Source organism: Elgaria multicarinata, chromosome 11 (assembly GCF_023053635.1).
Source record: "Elgaria multicarinata webbii isolate HBS135686 ecotype San Diego chromosome 11, rElgMul1.1.pri, whole genome shotgun sequence".
NCBI classification, from domain to species: domain Eukaryota; kingdom Metazoa; phylum Chordata; class Lepidosauria; order Squamata; family Anguidae; genus Elgaria; species Elgaria multicarinata.
In genome coordinates this window covers 47,102,944-47,127,830 of record NC_086181.1, presented here as the reverse complement: position 1 = coordinate 47,127,830, position 24,887 = coordinate 47,102,944, and the positions used below count along the sequence as shown (strand labels likewise).

Sequence of the window (24,887 nt, the reverse complement as noted above, 5' to 3'; positions counted from 1 at the left end):
CGCCCTCCGGATCCTGCGGAAGTGGCGGCGGGCAACGGCTTCCCTCTGCCCCAGTTGGCGGGCGCGTTGGGATCCCTCCACATCCCCATCCGTGCGCCCAACGAAAACGCCGCCGGCTACTACAACCGCCACGGCTGGCATTCGGTGGTGGTCCAGGCTGCCGTCGACTCCCGCGGGTGTTTCTGGGATATCAACGTCGGGTGCCCAGGAAGGGTGACAGACACCCAAGTGCTGTGCACGTCGGAGCTTTATCAGCGAGCCCAAGAGGGCGAACTCTTTCCGGGGGGCTCCCAAGACGTCAGTGGGGTCCCGGTGCCAGTTTATTTGCTGGGGGGCTGCTCCTACCCCTTCCTGCCTTGGCTCATGAGGCCCTACCGGGACGAGGTTCTAACTCCTGCCCAACAGCGGTTCAATGAGTACGCGGCTGCCGCACGGACGGTGGTGGGTGTGGCGTTTGGGCGCCTGCGGGGCCGCTGGCGCTGTCTCACCAAGCGCAACGACACGGATGTTTCCTTCCTGCCCACCCTCATTGCCGCCTGCTGTACTCTTCACAACGTCTGTGAGGCACGTGGAGACGTCTTCCAGGCATGCTGGATGGAAGACGAGGACGAGCCGCGGGAGGAACACCTGTTTGACGACGGTGAGGAGGAAGACGCTGAAGCCGTGGAGATCCGGGATGCTCTGGCGTCCGCACTGAGGGGCTGATTGGGAAAACTGAAAATGCAAGGCCCAGCGAATCGTATCTTAAACTGGGCCAGCTCAAGTTGGTGTAGGAATATGCAGGCTGTAAATTCACACAGAATTCTTCCTTAAGCAGATGGATACTGTGGAATTTGAACATCTGAATCCTCCAACGGCAGCCCATCTGGAAACACGAAAAGCTGCTGTTTACCCTAGTTTGCATTTTCCGTTCTTTGGAGCCAGCACTGTCTAGAGCAGCCTTCCTCAACCTGGGGCGCTCCAGATGTGTTGGACTGCATCTCCCAGAATGCCCCAGCCAGGCTGGGGCATTCTGGGAGATGCAGTCCAACACATCTGGAGCGCCCCAGGTTGAGGAAGGCTGGTCTAGAGGACACCACCAGCACCAGCAGCCACCCTCAAAAGTTGAGGAACTGGGTTTGTGAGATAGGGAAGACTGGGATGAGTTGGGATGCAGAAGCACGTAGTCATTGGAATTGGGATATTAGAAGTATTAGATCAGGAGGGAAAGTGAATGAGGGATCTGTGAAATGGGTGCGGGTGGATATCAGTTTTTAATAAAACCTTCCAAAACATGATGTTGCATGTTTGCAGTGTTGGGTTAAGCACGACGACGTCTCTATTTTCCAGGTGGTCTCACCTATATCCTAATTACCCGATTAGAGCCATCTTCAAGTGTAAGGTTCAGTCCTCGCGCATGAGAAGCAATAAAATGGCCTCTGAGCCCATGCAGAACACTGTTCTGAAACCACAAACAGTCCAGGATTAGAGGAGCAATCTCATGAGGGAAATGGGAGATCTGGAATGATGAAAGAGGTGCACCATAGTATCAGGTGCAAAATCTGGCCACCAGATTTCCTTGGAAAGAAAAGAGAAATTGTAGACGGTGTGGAAGTAAGGTAGAGGTTAGCCGGCTCCCTGTGGTGACAGACGTGAGGTTTCAATACATTTCACTGTCTTCTGCTCCCACCCAGATACTCATTTTTAACGTTCAGAGAACATCCTTTCTCCTAATCAGACTCAGGTCAATGTACAATGAAAGCATCACTGCTCCGAACAATTCAAAACGTTCTTTATTTGTGAGCGATTAAGTGCCCCAAGGGCTTTGAGAGGAGTACAGCAAGTCTTGTGTGAAGTCATAGAATCATAGAATAGCAGAGTTGGAAGGGGCCTACAAGGCCATCGAGTCCAACCCCCTGCAGGAATCCACCCTAAAGCATCCCTGACAGATGGTTGCCGAGTGTGTGTGTCTCATATTCCTTGAAAGATTCACAGAACAGGTGAAAGGGCTCAAAAAATAAATCAGAGGGACCCAAAGGAAAGTCAGCATTTTGAAATATGAATGGTATATATCATTTGCTGGCATTGGGGAGGCAGCCTCAGACCCAGTACTTTCCACAGTCAGAATAAAATATTCCTCCAAACAGCTGATTTACTCAGAAAGAAGCCCCTCTTCATTGAAACTGATCTTGCATCTAGGTAAGCGTGCTTAGGATTGCTACCTAACAACTGGGAGTAGGTCCCACTGAACCTGCATAGGACAGGTCTGGTGCATTCTGCTACAATTGCCCCTTCCTGAGAAGAAAACTCTCCCAAAACTGATACCCTGATACCCCATGCTAAGAGCTGCGTTTCCAAATGTAATGTTTTTGTCCAAGAGCCATTCCCCCCTCCCCGTCATCCCTGAATGCACCGTGGCTTCAGTCTCCTGCCACAAGCACAGATAATTCCATATTTAAAAAATGTAAGAGAAATTCTATATTGATTGATAGTCGACAAAGCAACAAATATAAAATAGGTGTGAGTTTAACAACGGGTAGGAGGAGCAGCAAAGAGGCAAATACCGCTGTCCGAGATAGTTGTTGCAGGGGGTAGCAATGCCACTAAATCCAGTTCTCAGTTCTTCTTTGGCCCAGCTGTAGCTCCGTTAATGGTGTGTGCAGGTGAAGGCTCCTTAGAGGGTTTGGTACCCCTGGTGACTACGCCATCGTCCCACTGCGAAAGCCACGACGACAATGATGATGAGAACGACAAGGACCACACCCACAACGATGGGCAGAACATTTGAACGTCTCTGCTCCGGACAGACCTCCGCTGAAAGGCAGAGAAGATGGTGTCATGACCCCCCAATGTGCAGGTGAGGATTCTGGCGAGGACAGGCCAGAGGCTGCCTCCTTGTGTGTAGGGCAGTCCGTGTCTTATTCATCCCCCTCCCACCCATCATCATCTGGGTTGGAGGATGACCCCCCTCCCGCAGCAAAATCTCTATCTCAGTTTACAAAATTGGGTGAGGGCTCTTTAACATTCTAGTCAGCTCCTCCAGGAGCAGCAGAGCTGACCACACAATGGGGCTTGTCAGCCTACATAAGGCTTCAGCTCCTTGCTGAGACAACATCCTCCTATTTCCTAGCAGAAGAGTTCCAGCCACCAGGACCTACACGGAGCTATCCAAAGTCCTATTTTCTTCCTGCATTGACCAGTCTACTTTGAGCTGTTATCAGCTTAACTTGACCTTGCCTGTCAGGCCCTGAGCCTGCTTACTAGATGGGACTCTACCTGCCTTCATCTGACTGCCATAGATGTTACCAGCTTCTGGTGTGGGACTCAAGGAACCATGGAATGGGGCAGTTAGAAGATTGGGACATAGAGCAAGAGGGACAGAAGGAGAGGTAACCCTCTCCGATTGGCTGTAGGGTCCGTGGTGCTCTGACAAGTTCGGTTCTTTGAAGCCTGAAAGGTCAGAGGTCGCTGTGTAGCACTGAGCTTAAATGAGAAAGTTGGGGGAACTTGGGTGCTCTCCACATCCCTAATAGAACTCTTCGGACGGGCACTTGTGAACCTGAGAAAAGCCTAGGAGAACGAAGAGCTGAAAACTCTTGATAAATCCGAAGGTGACATAAAATGGAAGGAATCATAGAATAGCAGAGTTGGAAGGGGCCTACAAGGCCATCAAGTCCAACCCCCTGCTCAATGCAGGAATCCACCCTACAGCATCCCTGACAGATGCTTGTCCAGCTGCCTCTTGAAGGCCTCTAGTGTGGGAGAGCCCACAACCTCCCTAGGTCACTGGTTCCATTGTCGTACTGCTCTAACAGTCAGGACGTTTTTCCTGATGTCCAGCCGGAATCTGGCTTCCTTTAACTTGAGCCCGTTAACTGGAAACTGCACAGGGAAATGGCCTAGAAGCACAAAATGATGTCGCTGTGCTGGAGTAAGACCTTGCCTGGTGGAAAGAAAATGCGGCATGCCTGCCTAGTTTCAAAAATAATCCAATCCAACCTGCCGCGTGAGGGTTGGGGTTCTTACCGTCTCCAAACGCTCCACCTTGCAGCCCGAAGGCCTGGATGCGTTCGTTCAGGGCGTTGAGGTGAAAGCCTTCGGCGAGGACCAAGCTGCGGTTCTTGCATTGGTAAGAGTGTCCCAGGTGGGCCTCGAATTCGTGGAGAGAGGCGTTGTCGGCAGCAAAGGAAGTCTCTGCGAGGAGAAAGGAAGCGGTCTGAGGCCGGTTGAAATGACCCCACTTACGCACACACCCGTTGGCCTCTGCTTTGTTGAAAAGGGGAGTTACTTAATAAGCGCAAATAACCCCAGGCCGGGGCAACCCCTGTCTCCAGCCGGAGTGGGGTCTGTGGACATAAGCTTTGTACCTCTAAGGGCTGTGCGACAGGCAGAAACTCAACCAGTGCAGCGTCCCCAGCCCCCAACATCAGAACATTTCCATGCTGGGAAAACTGTCACACACTTGTTAAAGGCACACAAGCTTTGCCCCATTAAAAAATGGCGGGCTGCACTTCAGCGCCAGCTCCCCAAAACAGCCTCACCCGTCGCCTGTAGGAACTGGTCCGTCAGGTTGGCCTGCACACGACTCAGGTAGAACGTATTCTGGGTTTCGTTCTGGGGGAAAGAAAGGCGGGTTTCTTTACGATTTCTGCATGACCACCATTATATATTAGCCATAACACCGCGAGTAACTCTTGCAAAAATTGTGCAAGGAGCGTGAGGCGACGTTGGTTCGCTCACTTTTTATGCACACCCAGCAAGATTAATTTTTCCCCTCTTGAGGAAAAGGGGAAACACTCTCCCAGCGAGCTGTTCTGAAAGTGTCGTACGTGGGTCCGGTTTTGCTCCTCCAGACCCAAGCAGTGGGAAACGCAGCCGGGCGGGCTTCTCTCAGAAGGGGAATACCTTTCAATGGGAGGGTAGAAAGACAGTCCCCTGGGGGCAGAATCACCGCGAACCAAATCCAGCAAGAAGAGAACCCCTGACAGCAGGGCTGGCTCAACCAAAAGTTGCTGGGGGTGGGGGGGTGGACGTGGGTGGGGCAGGGTGGAAGGGCCTTTCAAGTCTTTGAAGAGTGCTCTCATGTCTCCCCTCCATCTTCTCTTCTCCAGGCTCAACATGCCCAGTTCTTTCAGGCTCTCTTCATAGGGCTTTGTTCCCAGACCCCTGATCAAGCTGGAGCGTGTTCAGAGGAGGGCAACCAGGATGATCAGGGGTCTGGAAACTATGAAGAGAGACTGAAAGAACTGGGCATGTTCAGCCTGGAGAAGAGAAGATTGAGGGGAGACATGAGAGCACTCTTCAAATACTTAAAAGGTCGTCACCCAGAGGAGGGCCAGGACCTCTTCTCGATCCTCCCAGAGTGCAGGACACGGAATAACAGGCTCAACTTAAAGGAAGCCAGATTCCAGCTTGACATCAGGAAAAACTCCCTGACTGTTAGAGCAGTACGACAGTGGAATCAGTGACCTAGGGAGGTTGTGGGCTCTCACACCCTAGAGGCCTTCAAGAGGCAGCTGGACAACCCTCTGTCGGGGATGCTTTAGGGTGGATTCCTGCATTGAGCAGGGGGTTGGACACGATGGCCTTGTAGGCCCCTTCCAACTCTGCTATTCTATGATTCTATGATTTTCAAGAGCATCTTGAATTGCCGTGGCTCAGAGCCTCTGGGTAAAGTCTAATGTAACTCCTACTTAGACCAGACCCATTGAAACAAATGGGACTGACTTTAGTCACCAGTCATTCAAATTCCATTCATTTCAATGGGTGTACTCTAAGTAGGGTTTACGTTGGGTTTTGCCCCCTACTTTGCCTGCAGAAGGTCCCCGGTTCGACCCCCAAGTAGGGCTGGGAAAACCCTTGCCGGAAAGCCCGCTGCTTCCAGCCAGTGTTGACAAGACTGGACTAGATGGACTCCGGCTGCGTCCTCCGTTCCGTGAAGCAGTTCGTGATCTTTGAGCTGCAACCTGAGATCTTCTGGGATCAGGCACAGCCGGCTGTGCTGGCCCGTGATACAGGCTGCTTCTGCTGCTTCTGCTGAGCGAGCCTTTCCTGCCTCTCTGGCAGCCAATTTCAAAGACATGTAGCCAGAGCGTGACTCACCTCGTGGATCAGCAAATGCCGCAGAGTCTGCCGGGCTTGTGGGAGTCATCTTACAGCTCAGACTGTCTGTCCGGGTGGCACATTGTGCTTCCAGGGGTGGGGGGTGGGGGCGTGAGGCCATGTTGGGGGACACACACACACCTGCCTTTAAGAAAGGTCTGTGTGTGCATATTAGATTTTGACTGCTCCCAAAGCGTGGCTTTCTACGATTCGAGAATGCCCGCTGAAGTTGGCCAGACAGCCACACAGGCTGGCAAACTCATTGCCTTAGCCCAGGGGCTCACTCAGTTAACGTATAAATCAACATGTTTTATTTATTTTTAATAGAAACATGTCAACCGTTTGTTTTAAAAAGCCGTTTGACACTGTACACGCCTGTCCATGGAGCGGGTTGCTCCTGCCCGTTGAATCCCTCTGACCCTTCCCTTCCTCCCACTATCCAGGAAGGAGCTTTTACAGAAAAGTCCATTAGAATCAACTTGAATCAGTCCCGTGGCTCAGTGAAAGGCGTTTTTTCTACGGCTGTTGCAACACACTTTCCATGAAATAGGGCTGATTTTCCCAAAAGCAATGCAAAAAAACAAAACAGAACCCACACAGAGAGCTGCATGGATCAGGCACCCTTAGAAGACTGCAGGAATCCACCCTAAAGCAGGGATGCTTTAGGGTGGATTCCTGCATTGAGCAGGGAGTTGGACTCGATGGCCTTGTAGGCCCCTTCCAACTCTGCTATTCTATGATTCTATGATCAGGAAAACCTTCCTGACTGTTAGAGCAGTACGACAATGGAACCAGTGACCTAGGGAGGTGGTGAGCTCTCCCACACTAGAGGCCTTCAAGAGGCAGCTGGACAACCATCTGTCAGAGATGCTTTGAGGTGGATTCCTGCATTGAGCAGGGGGTTGGACTCGATGGCCTTGTAGGCCCCTTCCAACTCTGCTATTGTAGGATTCTATAAGATGTGCACCGTTCCCCCTGCTTCCCAAGATGTATTCTGCTGCGGAGATTAGAACTGGCGTTGGGCCCACGCGTTTCCGAACGTGCCTTTGCCACCAGAAAGTCCAGGAACGGCTGTGTGTGTGTGTGTTTATTGAAAGTTTAGATTCTCTACTGGGGTCCCCAGTGAGTAAACAACGATTTCCCCCCTCTCCATCTGCAGTAATATTAGAACCCAATGAAACTGACCGGCAGGAGATTTAAAACAGAAGAGAGAAACTATTCTTTCATATGAACTATTCTTTCACATGTGGAACTCACTGCTGCAAGATGTGGCGATGGGCACGGGCTTAGAGCACTTTAAAGCAGAGGTCGGAAACGTCAAGCCTGGAGCCAAGACCTGGCCCTCTTGGGACCCCAATTTGACCCTCTGGGGTTCTCTCGATGGCCGCACCCCTTTCCACCAACCACCCCATCGCTTGCAGTTTCAGGCCATTTCCCCTCGTTCTCAGCGGCAGAAATGCCTGTCTTCAGACAGAGCTTTTGGGAGGAAGAGCGCTCAGCTAAAACATCCTGGCTTTTTTTGCCTCTTTGGCCCCTCCCCTTTTGGCTTTGGCCCCACCCACCCCTGGAATGCGGCCCTCGAGAACGTCCTGGGAATGGAGTTTGGCCCTCGGGCTGAAAGAGCTTCGACACCCCTGCTTCAAAGGGGGATTAGATCGGGTCTTCCCCCAACCTGGTGCCCGCTGGGTGCGCTGGACTGCAGTTTCTATCATTCCCTGCCAGCATGGCCCTTGGCCATGGGGATGATGGGAGCGACAGTCCAACACATCTGGAGGGCACCTGGCTGGAGACAGCAAACCCCTGGAGGAGGGTGACAGGCGGGGAGGCAGGGTGTGAGTCGGCCGAGGCGTCTGCTCCTTCTCACCGCCAGCACCAGCTGGGCCGGGGCGAGAGGCAGGGGGCACTGGTGGGGGGGGGAGGAGCGAGCGAGCACCCCCCCCACTGGAGTGCAGCCTCTCTGCAGGAGCCCTGCCATGCCGCTCCTGCCAAGAAGGCACAGCCTCTCCTCCAGGTGCTGACGCCCCTTCCTCCCACGGTCCACCTTCCCTCCCGTGGGGCCCTCCTCCCCTCTGCCGCCCCGGTCCCCCAGGCGCACCTTTTGGAACGTGAAGAAGAGGAAGCCCCCCGGGAAGCGCAGGTTGAGGCTCGCTGTCTTGGTGGAGCAGGTCCCGGACGTGATGGTGCTGTTGGGCGGCACTGCAAACACTCCCCAGAGCTGGAAACAGAAAAGAGCAAGTTGCTGAGGGAGGGAGAGAAAGGGGGACACCACAGATTCCTCGGGAAGGCTCCGCTTTCAGGCCGTGAGCAGAAGCTGACCTGGACCCAAACTCAAATGCCAGCCAGACTGCTCACATTTAAATCCAGTTTCCCGCCTTTGTTCCCGACGATCCGAAATGGAAACCCATGAAACACACTGCGCGCACACACAACTATGCACATTATTTTTAAAGGTTTTCAAAAGCACAAGGAGAGAGAGAGAGAGAGAGAAAAGGAAGAAGTAATCAATACTAAACCAAGAGAAGCAAAAACAACCAGCGACCCCAGGAGAAGATTGATGCAGCCGCCCCCGGCCTGGACTGCAACGCTTCCAGCGTGCGCCCCCAGCCAGCATAGACCAACACATCTGGAGGGCACCAGGTTGGGGAAGGCTGCAGTCCTGCCGTGGGAAGGGATCACATTAAAAACAAAACAAAAAAAACCAAGCAGAGGCCATGCATTGAAAGGGCCGAAGGCGCCTAGGCATAGTGGGACCTTAAAAGTAACGTGTCAGACCACCGTACCAAGGCCCCGTCAGTGAAGCATCTTTCTTTTGTGCATAAATAATACACACGGTTAGGCTGCCAAGAGGGGTCTTTGCTCTCTTACGAGAAGGGAAAAGGGGGACCGGCCGGGCCTCCGTGATTTCCCCTGAGGCCCGACCACCCTCTTTTTCCTCAGGGAACCCAGGAGCCCGGCTTTCCTTTCTTGCCCACGCTTCTCCCAAACAACCCAGGAGAGCCTACGTTTGGTAGGTTAATTCTAACCACTTGACCCTCCTGTCCTCCTTGGCCTCCCTGTGCTCCTCCACAGCGTCCTGCTGCTTCCCAAAAGAAATCCTGCCCGGGACGCCTGCCACGACCCAGGCTCTGAACCCCGGACCTCCCGGCTGCCACCACTTCTTATGGGGCGACATAGGCTCTGAACCCCAGACCCGGCCGAGGCTGCTCCCTGCTCAAGCCAAGCACCACCGCTTGATACGCCTGAGGCAAGGGATAAAGCCCACCTTCCTCCAAACTATGTGGAGAAAGGGGTTTAAAATGGAGAAGGATTTTAATATATATAATAATGCGCTGTGAGCTATATCTGCTTAGGTGAATGATTGTCAGAGCGGGTGCTGAATGTGTAAACTTAAGATGATAAATGCCAAACAGACACGTGGGATTTTTGTGGTAGTTTTAAAACAAAGCAATCAAAATTTATTTTTAAAAGTTCATAAGCTTTGTTTCAAATAACATTTAAAAACCTTTTTGAAACCTTTCATACAATCCGGTCACTCATTCACATTCGCGCTTTCCTTCCTCTCACACAATCACTCTTGAACTTTCTTTATTCTCAGTATTGATTAATATACTTCCACTACGTGCACACCACACTCTAAAGACACCACTCCCTACACTGAGCCTCAAATTTCCCAGAACTTAAGTACCCTAAACACAGAGAGCGCTACAGACTCTAAGAGTCCCTAACAAGTCCCCCCGAAAAGTTTTCTCAATCCCCTCCGTCCTTCCCTTATATATCACTCCTCCCCCCTCCCAAGACATTCTAACTCCGCCCACATTCTACAAACCACAGACTTACAAACTGCAGACATACATTTGGAATTGACTTGTGGGGTGTAACGGCACAACGCCCCGTCAGGCCCAGCGAGTGCCACTCCCGCCCACCAGCGGCCCCTGGATGGCGCACCCTGCGCCCTATTACCTGTTGCTTGGCTCTGCTCGTGTAGCGCACTTGAAGCTGCAGGCCGGCCTGTGCTCGCAAACACACGGCCGATCCGTTCTTGACCACGTAGTCTCCCACGGGCACACCGGGTGTCTGCGTGGGCGGCGGGACCACGGTGTGATGGTGGCTCGTGGTGAGGGTGGCAGGTGCGGTGGTGTGATTGGTGAAATGGTGAGCCGTGGTGGGGTGGGATGTGGTATGATTTTTGTGGTGGGACGTGGTGTGGTGGATGCTGGTGGTGGGACGGTGGTGGGACGTGGTATGTGTTTTGTGGGTGGTGGGGTGGGTGGAAGTGGTCGTGGTGGGGTGGGCCGTGGTGTGTTTTTTGTGGTGAGCTGTGGTGGGGTGGGCGGAAGTGGTGGGGCGGTGGTGGGTTGTGGTATGCTTTTTGTGATGAGCTGTGGTGGGGTGGGCTGTGGTGTGTTTTCCATGGTGGGTTGTAGTATGCTTTTTGTGATGGGCCGTGGTATGCTTTTTGGGAAGGGCCGTGGTATGCTGGGTGGTAGTGGGCTGGTGGAGTGGTGTGGTATGCTTTTTGTGATGGGTCGTGGTATGCTTTTTGGGAAGGGCCGTGGTAGGTTTTTCGTGGTGGGCTGTGGTATGCCTTTTGGGAAGGGCTGTGGTAGGTTTTTCGTGGTGGGCCGTGGTATGCCTTTTGGGAAGGGCTGTAGTAGGTTTTTCGTGGTGGGCTGTGGTATGCTTTTTGGGAAGGGCTGTGGTAGGTTTTTCGTGGTGGGCTGTGGTATGCCTTTTGGGAAGGGCCGTGGTAGGTTTTTCGTGGTGGGCTGTGGTATGCCTTTTGGGAAGGGCCGTGGTATGCTGGGTGGTAGTGGGCTGGTGGTGTGGTGTGGTAGGTTTTTTGTGGTGGGCCGTGGTATGCCTTTTGGGAAGGGCCGTGGCCTGAAAGGTGTGGTGGGTTGCAATACGATTAGTAATGTGGTGATGCGTGGATGTGGGAGGGTGGGTGGGTGCAGCCGTGGCTGCCTTTGTAAATGAGGCCACCGATTTGTTTCTGGAGGGGCAAAGGGCCCCCGATAGCTTGTTGCCAGAACATTGCGGGGAACCCAGGGCCACCGGCTTCTTCGTGTTCAGTTGCGACATCTCATCCTGAGCAGAAGTACAAACTGAAAGGAGGAGGAGGAGGAGGAGGAGGGAAGAGGGAAGAACTTCAGCGTGACTCCAGAGCAGCAGAAGGGCCCCCGGCCGTCAGTCAGGAGGGCTCAGAGTTTGCGCCCTGAGCCCTCCTCCCTCGCCAAAGAGCAACGCCATTTCCTGGCCTCTCGCTCTTGGTCTACAGACCTATCTAATCAGCCGCTCCGTCATTCATAACAATCATAGAATTGCAGAGTTGGAAGGGTCCTATAAGGCCATCGAGTCCAACCCCCTGCTCCATGCAGGAATCCACCCTACAGCATCACTGACAGATGGTTGTCCAGCTGCCTCTTGAAGGCCTCTAGTGTGGGAGAAGAGCCCACCACCTCCCTAGGTCACTGGTTCCATTGTCGTACTGCTCTAACAGTCAGGAAGTTTTTCCTGACATCCAGCTGGAATCCAGCTTCCTGTAACTTGAGCCCATTATTCCGTGTCCTGCACTCTGGGAGGATCGAGACAAGATCTTTTAAAGCAGAGTTAATGGCTTTATCAAACACCTTCTCTCCTTGCATCACCTGTAACCAGGAGAGGGGTGGGGCAGGGATTCAAGCTTGTAAGCCCACTGCTGCAATTACTTAAGGGAAAGCACTCTGCACACTCTCAGAAACAGCCTCACTCTCAGGTCCCAAGTTTTAGATCTTGTCCTTGAAGCTAGAGCTTCCAGGGCGATGGTGAGTTTTATTCAGCCCTGCTCCCCTTTCAGACATATTTTATTAGCAACCATCCCACTCATTCTTCACCCCAGTTGCCATTGGTCGTATTTTCGGGCCGTTCTTCCTTTGCTGCAGGCACAGCCGCCCCCCCTCCAAACCACGTCAAACCCACCTTGAACTAAGGAAAAACCCAGGTAAATGAGAAGCACCCGACCCACCTACTGCAAGCAAGCACCAGCCGGCGAGCCAAAGTGGGGCGACCCACGGCTTACGCTTTGGAGGTCCCATCTCTCCCACGGAGGTTGATCTGCCACGGGCCTTTTCCTGCGCTCCCGTCGCTGTCCGCTCTCGGCAGGCGCTGCTCTCCTCTGCCTCGTGTGTCGCGGTGCTCTCGAAAAAAGGGAAGGAAACTAAATCCGCTGTCTTCACAACCAGTGACTCAGTGGGGGGTGGTGTGGGGGGTTACAGAATTGCCAAATTCATGGGTTCCAGGGAGAATTGGTTCCCCTCTACAGGTTGCTGCTTGGCTGGCTAGAGTCAGATGGACAAAAATGCAGGCCTCTTTGGGCAGCGCATCTGTTCAGGGCAACGGTTGGTCTTGATTGAGCTGTGTGTGTGTGTGTGTGTGAGAGAGAGAGAGAAAGAGAGAGAGAGAGAGGGTTTTTGTTTTTTACATATCCCAGGGGGCTGGACTGGGTGGCTACTGGGTGACACACTGCATTCTGGGGGCCATAGGAAGCTGCCTTGTGGCAAGTCAAACTGAGTCTTTCCCCACCAGGAACTGGCAGCAGGGACCGGCAGCAATAGCCCTCCAGGGTGTGTCCGGCAGGCTGCCTTCCTTGACCTACCTGGAAATGGCTGCCGTTGAACCTGGGACCTTCTGCAGGCAACGCAGGGCCTCTACCTGAGCCATGGCCCCTCCCCCATGCCCCCATGCCCTTTGAGGGAGGGCAGGTGGTGCCCAGAGAAAGGGCCGGCTCGGTGTTGGCATCCATATACCAAATCTGTCTCCAGGAAGACACACCTGGCGCCCACTCCAGTGACTTTTCAGCTCCAGGTGAAAAGCTTTTGATCGGCTCGGGCCTTTTCCAGCAGCTTGTCCCAGCCTGTAGCCCTCCAGCTGTGTTGCCCTCCAGCATCCCCTGCTCAGAGTTGGCAGTCCAACGCACATCTGGTGGGCAACAGGGTTGCCCCCTGAAAACAGTTTGTCTCTAAACACCCTCAATGGGTGGGACTAGAGATGTGAAGGCCTGGAAAAAAACCGGAAAAATCTGGGGAAAAAACTGTTTCTTCCCGTTTTTTTCCAAAGCTTTTTTTGGTTTTCCCCCCAACAAATTGGAAAAATTGAAAAAAAATGAAGAAAAAAATGGATTACGGGATGTTTTGTTTTAGCGTGATGAATAAAATGTTTAAGACAAGGTGTTCAGATATTTACTTCTCCAGATGCTTTCTAAAAACTGTACAGTATCAGATGATTACAATGTCTGTGCACTGAGGACAAGCAAGTCCTAGGTTGCAAACTGAGATTACAACTCTCAGATGCAAGAGAAAGAGGCATTTCTGCCTCTAGGGGGCAGCACTGCCATGGAAGCAGAGACTGAAACTGATAGTGATAGGCTATAGGTCAGGAAATGAGTCTGATTAAATTTCATGCATATTCATTGAATCTTGGTGCCCCCCCCCCATTTTTCTCAGTTCTTTTTATGGGAATGGGGGCTTTATGTCTTGATACTGGAGGACTAGCAGAGATATAATTTTCTTTGTCACTAATGTTGGTGGTTTCTTCAGTTGTTTTTTATAATGGGCTCAAGTTAAAGGAAGCCAGATTCCAGCTGGACATCAGGAAAAACTTCCTGACTGTTAGAGCAGTACGACAATGGAACCCCTGACCTAGGGAGGTTGTGGGCTCTTCTCCCACACTCGAGGCCTTGAAAAGGCAGCTGGACAGCCATCTGTCAGGGATGCTTTAGGGTGGATTCCTGCATTGAACAGGGGATTGGACCCGATGGCCTTGTAGGCCCCTTCCAACTCTGCTATTCTATGATTCTATGAACATTCTTTTTTGCCTGCTCTTCATAAACCGAAAAAACCAAAGCAGTTCCTTACAGTTCAGGTGTTCCTAACAGTTCAGGAACTTGTAGCTCCATTTGTTACCAAAAAAAAGTAAAAAAAATAAATTAAATTTGTAATAATTGTTTGAATACACTAGTTTTAATATACCAAATGTAATAATTTTATGCCAAACCAACTTGGACATAATTACATTTTATGTTCCTTAAATGACTTTCAATCTGTAAAAAGTGCTAATATTGCATCCCGAAAATTTCCATTTTTTCCTGGGAAAAAAACGGTTTTTTTCCATGGCTTCAAAATTTCTGGAAATTTTACATCTCTAGGTGGGACGCAATCTTTGGAAATAAAATATGAGGTTAAAGCAAAAAACAACAACCAACCAAACCCCTCCCCGACCCCAGCATGGGCAGGAGATGGCCAACACCGGTTGCGCCCAACGCCAGAGCGATGTCCTGTTGTCCCGGCCTGAAAACGGTTTCCCCACTAAACCGGGATCCCTGGCTGGACATGGAACCGCAGCGGTGGCCGGGAACTGCGGCAGCCTGGGCCTGGGGGAGGGAGAGCCAGAAGGGCCGATCATCTGGGGATGGCTCACCGCGGCTCCAGGGGGGGCGTGAGTCAGCAACTTGTCCTTCCTCATGCCTAACCACAGCAGGAGGGTCTGACACTCATGTGATGGGAAAGAAATGCTCGCCCCGAGGGCCTCTACTCCAGGGCATCCACCTGCACGCACACGGAAGTGCCCCGGCCTGCTGACGTTTAGACAGTCCCTCTTCCGGATTTGTCTTCCAAGTCTACAGCAGCCTGCTCTGACTGAGCACGCTCCGGATGCATTGGGACTGCGGCATCCGTTGCCCCTTCCCATGCTAGTTGGGGATGATGGGAGCTGCCTTGCAGCACCTCTGCAAGGCACCCGGCTGGCCTCCAGCCATGCAAGCGTCCCACCTGTCTCCGCCCACCACCCAGCAGTACATCGACTCGAGGCTAGCCACCAAATTGAAGACTAGGCCTTCACGGGTTGGAAACAAGGGATCCAAGACAAGCCGGGGTCTTGGAAGGCGCTGCCCATATGGACGAAGGGAGGTAGCGAAGGTGGGCTAAAGAAGCGAGTCATCTTGGGGCGCTGCTTTTTCCTCTCTGCTTGGCAAGTGCTGTGGGGTGGGGCGAGTTCCAGCCCACCCCTCCGTCAGCAAGGTGTGCAGGTGGCTCACACCGAAATCACATCCTCTGGCGTGGTAAAAGACACAGGCCCCCCCATGCCTACAAGGCCCCTCCTGTGCCTTATTAGCTCACACACCGCCTCCATCGCCAGGCAAGGCCTTCAAAGGGGGAAAAAACAAATTTCCTGGGGCAGGGAGGCCTCCTCGTTGTCCTTCTGTGCTGCCTCCGGCTGCTTGTATTTGCTGTTCCCCCAGCAGCGCACTTTTTGAACAAACAGGCCCGAAGCAACTTACAAACCCCACGTTTTGCAACTCAAGGCAGAATTCCGTGGGTCAACCCATATTTGCGAGACCTTTAAATACTCTGTTGAAGCTGGGTGGGGTGGGGTTATAGGGTGTCACCAAACTGCCTTGCAACGAAACTCCCAGACGTTTGCAGGGCGCGTGTGCAGGCGTGCACGCCCTCCCAGTTTAGCCAAGTTGGAGGAGCGGGGCTGTGAGACACAGCAAAAATATTCCGGTACGTGACAGCCTGGCAATATTGCATCACACCAAATTAAGGCAGCCATCTTTTAAGTTTGTGCTCAGGTTTATTGCAGAGAAAGGTCTTCTGGCAGCTCAGCTGCTTTTGTTTCTAAAGAGCAGCTGTCCTTGCCCAGCTCTTGTGGCACCTTAATGCAACCTTCCGTAACCTGGGGCCCTCCAGATGGGCTGGACCACAACTCCCAGAATCCCCCAGGCAGCTGCTAAATGGTTTGATGCGGAGAGCATCAAACAGGAAGGGAAGCTATTCTGAACAGGCCTTTCCTGGCCACAACTGGTTTCAGCAGATCCAGGCCAGGGTTTTTTACACCGTGGACAAAACTGCAACATTTGTGGATCCCTTGCGCTGCTTCTTCCCTATCTGGGTCACTCTCACCCTTGCTCAAGGACAGGGTGGGGCTGAAGGCCGGCATTCATGTGGTTGATCTGGGTGCAAAGTGCAGTTCACCCAAGCCTTTGGAAACCAGGCTGCTAGTTCTCCTTGTTTGCACGTACTGAACTAGCATTTCCTGCGAGGCACCGCATGTCCTTCCCACCAGCCTCATGGAGCTAGCCTGCCAAATGTCTGGCGAGGCGTCTCTCCTTCGCGAAAAAAAAAAAAATGTGGAGGGGGCCAGCTCAACTGCTCCTCCGTCCCAAAAAGGATGTGCAGGACATCGACACCCACGACCTGGGCAAGGACATCCGTTCAAAAGGTTCCCAGACACTCCAGTTCCGAGGGATTGAAAGCAGCAGGTCCCTGTCCGTGCCGTGCCGTGCCGTGCCTCCTCTCCTCTCCCCCTCTGCTCCTGAGAGGCAGGGGGGCAGCTGCAGCCCCCCTCCTTCACCACGCGCACCCTGAGGCTCGCTACCGTTTCCTCAGAGGCATCCAAGGAGCAAGAGGCCCAAGAAAGCCCCTTTTACAAAATCACCCAAAGCGAAGAGTTTTCTCAAGATCACGTTTATTTTGGTCACTGTAACTTTCCTTTTGAATAAATAATAGCTATACAAAAAAAAAAGGTAAAAGTTTGCACGCACAGATTTTTTTTTTTGCTGTATGAAAAAGTTTTCAATTTTTTAAGGTTTTTATTTTAAGAAAGAGTGATGGGGTAAAGGGTCTCGTTTCACGGAGAGAGAAACACAGCTTGGCAATTTGTTTGAACCAATGATTTTAGGCAGGGAGAAAAAAAAACCAGAACCTTTTTGAGGTAAGTTTTAGTTTCTCAAGCTCTTTTTTTCCTTTCCTTCTTCTTCCATTAGCACCACGATTCTGTTGAAAGCTTAATTTCGGGGGCATGGCGTGAAGGGGAGGGGGGCGCTAAGAAGCCAGGAAGCCGAGCTTCTGCAATCTGCTCCCCTCCCCGCTCAAAACAACACCTGGGTTCTGGATTCAGGGGAGATTTGGAGAACTGAACTACAAAATGAAGTCACAGGAAGTAGGAGAGGGGAAGAGAGAGAGAGAGAGAGAGAAGGGTGGAGAGAGAGAAGCGCCAGTAAACACTAAAGATTTCATTTTGCCTCCAAAAAAGTGACATTTATTCAAAAGGCAAGAAAACTCAAAAATAGAAAAGGGCAGGTATGGGGGGGGGATTTTGTGCCCAATGGGGGGGTTGTTGCAGGCACCGTGGGCCCCCAGAGAGGCAGCTCTCAGATGAGGTCGGCCACGTTGAGAGGCATCTCCTCGATGGAGGTGTTGTAGAACGTCTCGATGTCGCGCAGCGTACGCTTGTCCTCTTCCGTCACCATGTTGATCGCTACTCCTTTCCTTCCAAAGCGGCCGCCTCGACCGATCCTGGGGGGTTGGGGAGAAGCGTTACCGGGGAAGCGGACAGCAGGGCGAGGAGGGCACGGAAGTGGCCTTGAAGCAGCAGAGGCCAGGAAGCCGCCCTCGGAGACACCTCCACTCACCTGTGGATGTAGTTCTCTCGATTGGTGGGCAGGTCGTAGTTGATGACCAGGGACACCTGCTGCACATCAATTCCACGGGCCTGGGAAGGAAGAGGGCGCAGTTAGCAGCATCCCCGGCCCTGGCCGCTGTACGACCTTCAGCGTTTACAGCGCAACCTTTCAAGTATTCAAGGGAGCTTGTACCAAAAACGCAACGCACAGAAAAAGTCAACGCGGCTTCAGAGCCTCTTGCGTAAAAGCGAGACGTTCCCTGCTAAAACGGCCGGACAATTTGTGGGCTGCTGCCAAGTGGCAGGAACCGGACCGGCACCAGCTGTGGAAAGGAGCAGCCCCGCCAAGCGTTCGTGTGCCAAGGAGCTACAATCCGCCAGCAGCACTGCACCAACTAGGCAGAGAGGGAATCTCCTTGGGGAAAGGCGGGACGAGGGAGCAGGAGAGGACGCGCAGGACCCTCACCAGCAAGTCTGTGGTGATCAGGACACGGCTGGAGCCGGAGCGGAACTCCCTCATGATGACGTCACGCTCCTTCTGGTCCATGTCTCCATGCTGCAAGCGAAGAGAAACGGCGCTCTTGAGCACAGGGGGCACCACGCCGGGCTTCCTCAGCAATGCCACTGCCCCCCCCCCCAGCCCTAAATCCTTCGGAGCCTGATCTTCTCAAGAGGAAGGCCACAGGCTGCCCTTCAAGGCTTCTCCTCCCAACTCACACGGTTCACACGATGCCCCCAACCCTGGCCTGCTGGACACAGAGAAAAGTAAGCCCTACAATCTAGTTTTCTTGCCAGGTTTCCACTGCTGTGCCTCTAAAACAGCTTCCTCTCAGGAAACCCCGACATCGCAGACTCCAGCTTGCCCGGCCGTGCCGTGCCCCTCCCCTCCCGCCAAAGCGCTGCCACCCACCATGGCCGAAACAGTGAAGTCCCGGGCGTGCATCTTCTCAGTGAGCCAGTCCACCTTCCTCCTGGTGTTGATGAAGATCACAGCTTGGGTAATGGTGAGGGTCTCGTAAAGATCACACAAGGTGTCCAGCTTCCACTCCTGGAATGAGAGACCGCAAGGTTAGAACTGGAGGCCCGGCCGCTCAAAGGAAGCGCTGCACGAGCGCTGGGCCCCTCAGCTGGCCCCCGAGAATGGAAGAAGGCAGCTGCATGTTGTGGGGCTCCTGCCGATTGCAGATGCAGAAGCCCAGCAGCGCTGCCAAGGACTGGGAAAGGAAGGCTGGGTCTAAAGCCTCTCCCCACAGCAGACGCAGACACACACACACCAGGACCACGACTGGGGGGACATACCTCCCTCTCCACATTGATGTAGAACTGCCTAATACCCTCCAGGGTGAGCTCTTCCTTCTTGACCAGGATACGGATCGGGTCCCTCATGAACTTCTTGGTCACCTCGAGAACATCCATGGGCATGGTGGCAGACAAGAGCACCACCTGGAGGAGACAAGGGCAGGCTGATCCGAGGCCTTCTCCAGGGATCATCACTCAAGCCCCACGGGCCCTGGGGCGGGCAAAGGCCCTGGAGTCCACTCCAGCTGGGAGCTCCTGGTGGCTCTTTTAGAGACCACAGTCCCATTCAGCTTCCTTAAGGCTCTAAGGGAGCTCCAAGGGAAACCCCAGCGTCTACTGCGCCAATCCCGCCAGGGCTACAGACTCAGCAGAAGTCTGTAGCCCTGTAGCCCCCTCCGCCCATCTCTGCTCAGGGACAGCATGGACTAGAAGTGGCCGAGAGAAGGCCGCTCCGCTCGCCTCACAGGACACGGAGAAAGATGCGATTCTCTACCTGTGTGTTGCCACTCAGTTTCTGGAAAATGTCATAGATCTGGTCCTTGAAGCCCCGGCTCAACATCTCGTCGGCCTCATCCAGCACGAACATCTTGATGTACTTGGGTGCTGCAGACACAAAGACACGTCAGCCGGGCCGTTTGTTAAGAAAAGAGTGGGCCGGCACTCACGGGACGGATACGCTGCTGTTCTCAGGGACAGGGTCAGTTATGATCACTTCCCCCCAGAAGCCCGGGTCCCTCCCCCAGCACCGCAGAACGCAGGCTGGGAGGAAAACTGGGGGCGTGGGGGTCAGATGACACGCATGGGGTTGATCATCACGGAACAGCAGGACGAGGGGCGTCTGGCTGCACACGGGGCCAGCCCCGGCCCAAGAACCAAACTGCACAAGCCAAAACCCCTGTGCAAATTAAGCAGGGGACGGCGCAGAGCTGACAGCGACTCCTTCAGCTTCGCTGGGCACAGAGACCAAAGCCCCCTGCAAACGCCGGACTCTCTGCCATGGCTCACGAAACACAACCAGCCTGGAAAACACGGGACCCACTCACACAGGTATCGCCTGTTCAACATGTCGAACACACGCCCAGGAGTCCCAACGATGATATGGGGGGCTTCCATCTGCAGCTTCTGGACCTCGGCTCGGACATTCGTCCCTCCTATACAGGCATGACACGATGCGCCCATGTAGTCTCCCAGGGCCATCACCACCTTCTGGATCTACGGGGAAAGGGGGAACAGTGAACAGGGCCCCCGCAACTCCTCAGCATCCTGCAACGGGGGCAGGCCCAGCCTCATCCCCCCTTCCAGGAATTGGTTGGGGTGGCTGCAAAGAACCAGCCAGCTATGCCACCCCCCAAGACTGGCACGGGCGGTTCCCGAAAGCCACGTTACAGAAGCCACTTGTTCCCCCAGCATGAACCAGCTAACAGCCACTGGGAGGATCACTGTGCTGGGATGAATAGGGGAAGTTCATGTCCCCCTGCTAGATATAAGGAAGCCACCACTTAGAAGGTGCCTCTTTGCCCAGTCAGCAGGGGTCGGCAGTCAAGAGAGAGATGGGGGAGAACCCAACAGTCAAAGAAATGGGATCAAGACTTCTCCAGCCTCTGGAGCAGCTTCCCCCATTGCGGTGCCCCCCTCCAGATGTTTTAGAGGGCAACTCCCAGCATCCTTGACCAGTTGGGATTGATGGGAGTTGAAATCTAAAACACCTGGCAGCACCACGTCCTGGAAGCTTGCTGCGGAGTGCTCTTTGGCACGACTCTGGTACTACGGGAGTGAGAGCCGGGAGGACTTGGAGGCCCAAGGAGGGAGCTGGCCTCTTTCTGATGGGCGCGGAGAGAGCTCCGGCACGCTCCGGCAGAACGTCTTCTGGCCCTTGGTCAAGTTTCTAGCCACCGTGTCGGCGAAATCAGGCAAGCAGGAACGGTTTTGGCAGCAGCCGGCACCTGGGCTGTGCAAAGAGCCCACTCTCCAGTGCAGACGTCTTCTTCCTTTCTCTGCGCCCCCGGGGGAATTAACAGCAGGAGGCGGCTTACCTGCTGAGCCAACTCTCTTGTTGGGGCCAGCACCAGGGCCTGGGTAGCCTTCAGGTCTAGCTCGATTTGCTGCAAGATGGAGATCGCAAAAGTGGCCGTCTTTCCAGTTCCGGACTGGGCTTGGGCGATCACATCGTAACCTGAGCAGGAGGCAAGGAAAGGGAGGCCGGGGTCAGACACCCAAGGACCGCCCACAAGAGACCCCTTGCCTATTGCGTGCGTGAGGAAGAGGAAGAGGAGCAGCACGGCTGTCGGCTGCAAGGCAGGCTCAGCGGAACGCTGCCTCGGCTCAGCCGGCAAAGCCTATTCCCTCAGCATGAACCAGCACACAGCCACTGGGAGGAACGCTGTGCTGGGATGAACAAGGACACTTGATGTCCCCCTGCTAGATACAAGAAAGCCACCACTTCAAAAGGTGCCTCTTTGCCCAGTTAGCAGGGGGCTGGGGACACCGAGAGCGCAAAGGGAACCGAACTCTGCATTTGGAGAGGGACAACAGCCTACCGGGCAGAGCCTGCGCTTGGCAGGCAGAAGGGGAACGCAGCGATCGCTGGCATCTCAAGCTAGCAGGGTCGCGTCCAGCTCAGTACAGGGCTGGGAAAGAGCTCTGGCCCAAATCCCTGGGACGCTCCTGCCAGTGGGAACGGGCCGGCCCTTCCCAACCTGGTGCCCCCCTGACATGTTGAGGCGGCTGCAACTCCATCCTTCTTCCTTTGTTTTATGAGTCAGTCATCGCTTGGGATCCTTGCTAAATGTAGAGTGGAACAAGAACCCTGTAAGTAAATACTCTCTCATCAACAGCTATGCTTGCTGGGATGACGGGAGTTGCAGTCCAACACTTCTGGAAGGCACCAGCTTGGTGAAGGCTGGAACAGACGAAGCTGAACTTAAGGAGACAATATAAAGCCGCTTCATTTCTTCTACATCTTGTATTGGGAAAACCCAGGTTCAAGTCTTTGCTGAGCCAGGAAGCGCCCTGGGCACAAAACCTCACTTCAGAGTTGTTCTCAGCTGCTACTAGCAATTCCCCTCCACCTCCCACTTTTAAAAGCCAGGCAACCTTACCCCTCTTGCTTAAGGCAGGCTTTCCCAACCTTGGACTATATAACTCCCATCATTCCTGGCCGTTGGCCATGGCAGGTGGGAAATGGACTTCGTCAGCTTCAGGGGAGCCAAGGTAGGGAAAGACCGACTCAGGAGGTCAAAGGCCTCCGCTCCCATTGCTGCATTTCCTAATTTTTCATAGAGACAGTGCGTGCGCGTGGTTAATCTCACCCTTGATACAAGGGAGAATGGCTCGCTGTTGGATGGCAGAGGGTTTCTCAAAACCGTAAGCGTAGATTCCTCGCAGGAGTGACTCTGACAAGTTCATGTCATCGAAGCTGTCAACAATCTCATTCCAATTGCTCTGTAGGAAGATACAGGTAGAAGGTGAGCCTCTCCCCACGGCTGGCTGCCCTCGTCTCACCCACAAACTCCTGGAAAGAAGTTGCGTTTCCCCCTCCCCGCATTGGGCTTCCTGGGCAATCTGCAATGCGTGTCCTGAGGAAGAGCGTGTGAAGGCCAGGGGAAAAATTGGGGTGGGGATAAGCCACATTTTCTCCCTAAATATTTCAGTGTTTTCTTTTTTCTAGGCCTTCACATCTCTAGCAAGAAACAGTCTCCATGCACTTTTAAGCTTTCCCTGTAGAGCAGACATCTCTCCTTGTCCCCCTCCCCGCCCCCAACAGACTGTTCACACCATTCATATCACACTACCTTTCTAATCAAGAGCCAACCATTAACTCTTGCACCCTAGGCCAGCCCCTGTAACTTCCCCCCTCCTCCGACCTCTCTCTCACCTCAATGACGCCATCGGGGTCCATCCCTTCGGGGCCATTGTCTCTAGGTCTAGGGGGGGGAAAAACACACACCATAAACATTGCAAAGTGCAGCAGAACAAACAGGCGCATAGTAATGCAGCAATCCGTTGAAGCACTATGACACCCATCATCCCCACACAGCGGGGCTGTTGGGAATGACAGAAGTTCTAGCCAAACGCATCTGGAAGGTGCCAAATCAGGGGAGGCCGCATTAAAACATGGTTAGTGGGGGGGGGGAGGAAGGGGGGAGTTACGCCCCCTCCCAGTGACACTGGGGCCCTCTTGCTGTGCCCCCTGCCTCAAAGCCTTTCTTCTTCTCCTTGCTCCTCCCGTGGCCTGCTTAGACCTAGGGCCTTCCAGCCCCCTTCCTAACTTACGCAGCAACCTGGATTTCCTCCTAGGGGAAGCCCTCAAGCAGGCCGCTCTCTGGATGGGAGTCTCCCCCAACCCTGTTCTGCCGGGCACTTGGAGGTGGGCGGCCCCTGGGAAGAAGAGGAGGAGGAGCAGCTGCAGCAGCCCGTTCCCCGTAGCCGCTGGCACCAGGCCCGGCCGCCGCGCTCTCTCGTTCTCTCTCCCCGGCGGGCCTGGAGGCCCCGAGTCCCGCCGCTCTCCCGCCTCCCACGTGCTCCCCCTCCCGCTCGCCCCTTCCGGCTCTCCTTTTAAGGGCAAGAGGCTCCTCCCCTCTCCCCGCGCCTTTGGCCGCAGGGCCGTGACGTCACGGGCGCAGAGTTCCCGGATGCGAAGCGGCAGGACAATGGGCAAGGAGGAAAAAATGGACGCGCCCGCCGCGGGGGGGGGGGGAGGAGGAGGAGGGGAGATTTCGGAAAAGGGCTCAGAGTCTTCTCTCCACCTCACCGCATGGCTCTAAAAATGGGCCCGCCCGCACCAAGTCTGCGCGGCGAGGAAGCGGGACTCGCCCTTCGTGCGGGTGGGAAATACCAAGTGTTGAAAAAGGGGGGGGGGCGAAAGAGAAATGGAAGGGACCACTGGCGAAGAGATTGGGGGGGAGAAACGTGTGAAAGAAAAAGAGCCAAAATGGCTCCTTCCGCTAAAAAGGGGAGGGGGGAAAGGGAGGGGGAAAGGGCCGCCCTTCTTTCTCTCTCTCTCTCGCTCCCCCACTCCGTCCTCCTTGCCTCGCCACATTCCTCGAAGGCCCCTCGCGCGTTGAGGAGGGGGGAACATCGCCTCTGTTCTCGTCCTTCGCGAAATAGGGGGCCAATCTCTCTCTCTCCCCCCCCTCGCATTAAGAGGAAATGGTCCCGCCCGCCGCGGCGCGTGTAAGAATAGAGGAGCGAGGAAGGATCGTTAAAAGGGGAGAAAGGGAGGGGGTTAGGTAACGCCATTCCCAGCAGGCGCCTCCCTCGCGCCCTCCGAAATGGCGTCACCCCCGCGGACGGGGCTCTTACTCACACGGCGGGATCGGCCAGGAAGGCCGCCGCCGCCGCCTTCTACGCCCAGGGCTGCTTTCGGAGGTGGTTTTTTTCCGTCGTCCCCCCCCAAAAAGAAAATGGTCTCGGCCCAGGGGCGGTAGAAGACCTCAGTGGGGAGGACGAGACCAATCCATATTCGGGGGGGGGGACAAGGCCACGAGGAAGACGGCCACGTGGAGAGGCCGACCGAATAGGAAGCGCTGAGGCGACACGGAGGGCCGCGGGGAACCCAGCTTCGCTTCTCTCCCGAGCGGGAGTCCCTCAAGGAACGGAACGGAGCCTTCCCCCCCCCCCGGTGTGGGCAGAGAGTGGTTCGATCCGGCTATAGCAGGGAGCGTGGGAAGGGGGAAAGGGCAGGCGCGGGCCTAGCCGGGCGTGTGTGTGGGGGGGGAGAAGGCCTCGCGCGCGGGCCTCCCTCGCTCACTCACCGGCTCTCTTGACTCGCAGACATTCTGGGGAAAAGATCTTAGCCCCGCCCGCCTCGCGCCACCTTATAACCGCCGTCCGGGCTCCGCCCACTGGCCCCTCCTTCATTGGCCCCCTCGCTTAGTCCCGCCCGCCCGTCCAGTTCCTGCGATTGGCCCGTGCCCTTCGGATCGGCCCGACCGGCTTCGCTCCTATTGGCCCGTCCTCCTCGCTCTGACGAGCTGCCGAAGTCGTCACGGCCGACGGTGATTGGACGAGGGGCGTTGCGGGCGAGCTGGCCTTGGTGACGTCGGGCGAAAAGGGTGGGGGGGATCGCG

The 24,887-nt window shown here is 54.5% G+C and overlaps 2 protein-coding genes and 1 non-coding gene across 3 annotated transcripts; all 3 read right to left on the bottom strand.

Moving 5' to 3' along the window:
- Window positions 1-1,786: 1,786 nt before the first annotated feature.
- CD68 (CD68 molecule) lies at window positions 1,787-12,219 on the bottom strand. Its single transcript, XM_063138645.1, has 6 exons — window positions 12,086-12,219; window positions 10,042-11,186; window positions 8,177-8,296; window positions 4,521-4,593; window positions 4,006-4,173; window positions 1,787-2,793 (listed from the first exon to the last, which is right to left on the bottom strand). Exons 1-6 carry the CDS (start codon window positions 12,153-12,155, stop codon window positions 2,654-2,656), a joined length of 1,716 nt encoding a protein of 571 aa, XP_062994715.1. The 5' UTR covers window positions 12,156-12,219; the 3' UTR covers window positions 1,787-2,653.
- A 4,348-nt stretch (window positions 12,220-16,567) lies between these two features.
- EIF4A1 (eukaryotic translation initiation factor 4A1) lies at window positions 16,568-24,630 on the bottom strand. The gene is made up of 11 exons (XM_063138768.1): window positions 24,573-24,630; window positions 22,694-22,742; window positions 22,128-22,260; window positions 20,853-20,992; window positions 19,863-20,031; window positions 19,313-19,422; window positions 18,820-18,963; window positions 18,431-18,568; window positions 17,987-18,076; window positions 17,531-17,610; window positions 16,568-17,414 (listed from the first exon to the last, which is right to left on the bottom strand). The coding sequence occupies exons 1-11, from the start codon at window positions 24,593-24,595 to the stop codon at window positions 17,270-17,272; spliced, it is 1,221 nt and encodes a 406-aa protein (XP_062994838.1). The 5' UTR covers window positions 24,596-24,630; the 3' UTR covers window positions 16,568-17,269.
- Window positions 19,502-19,640, bottom strand: LOC134407094 (small nucleolar RNA SNORD10). Its single transcript, XR_010026018.1, has one exon. It is a non-coding gene; the product is annotated as a small nucleolar RNA SNORD10 (small nucleolar RNA).
- Window positions 24,631-24,887: the final 257 nt, after the last annotated feature.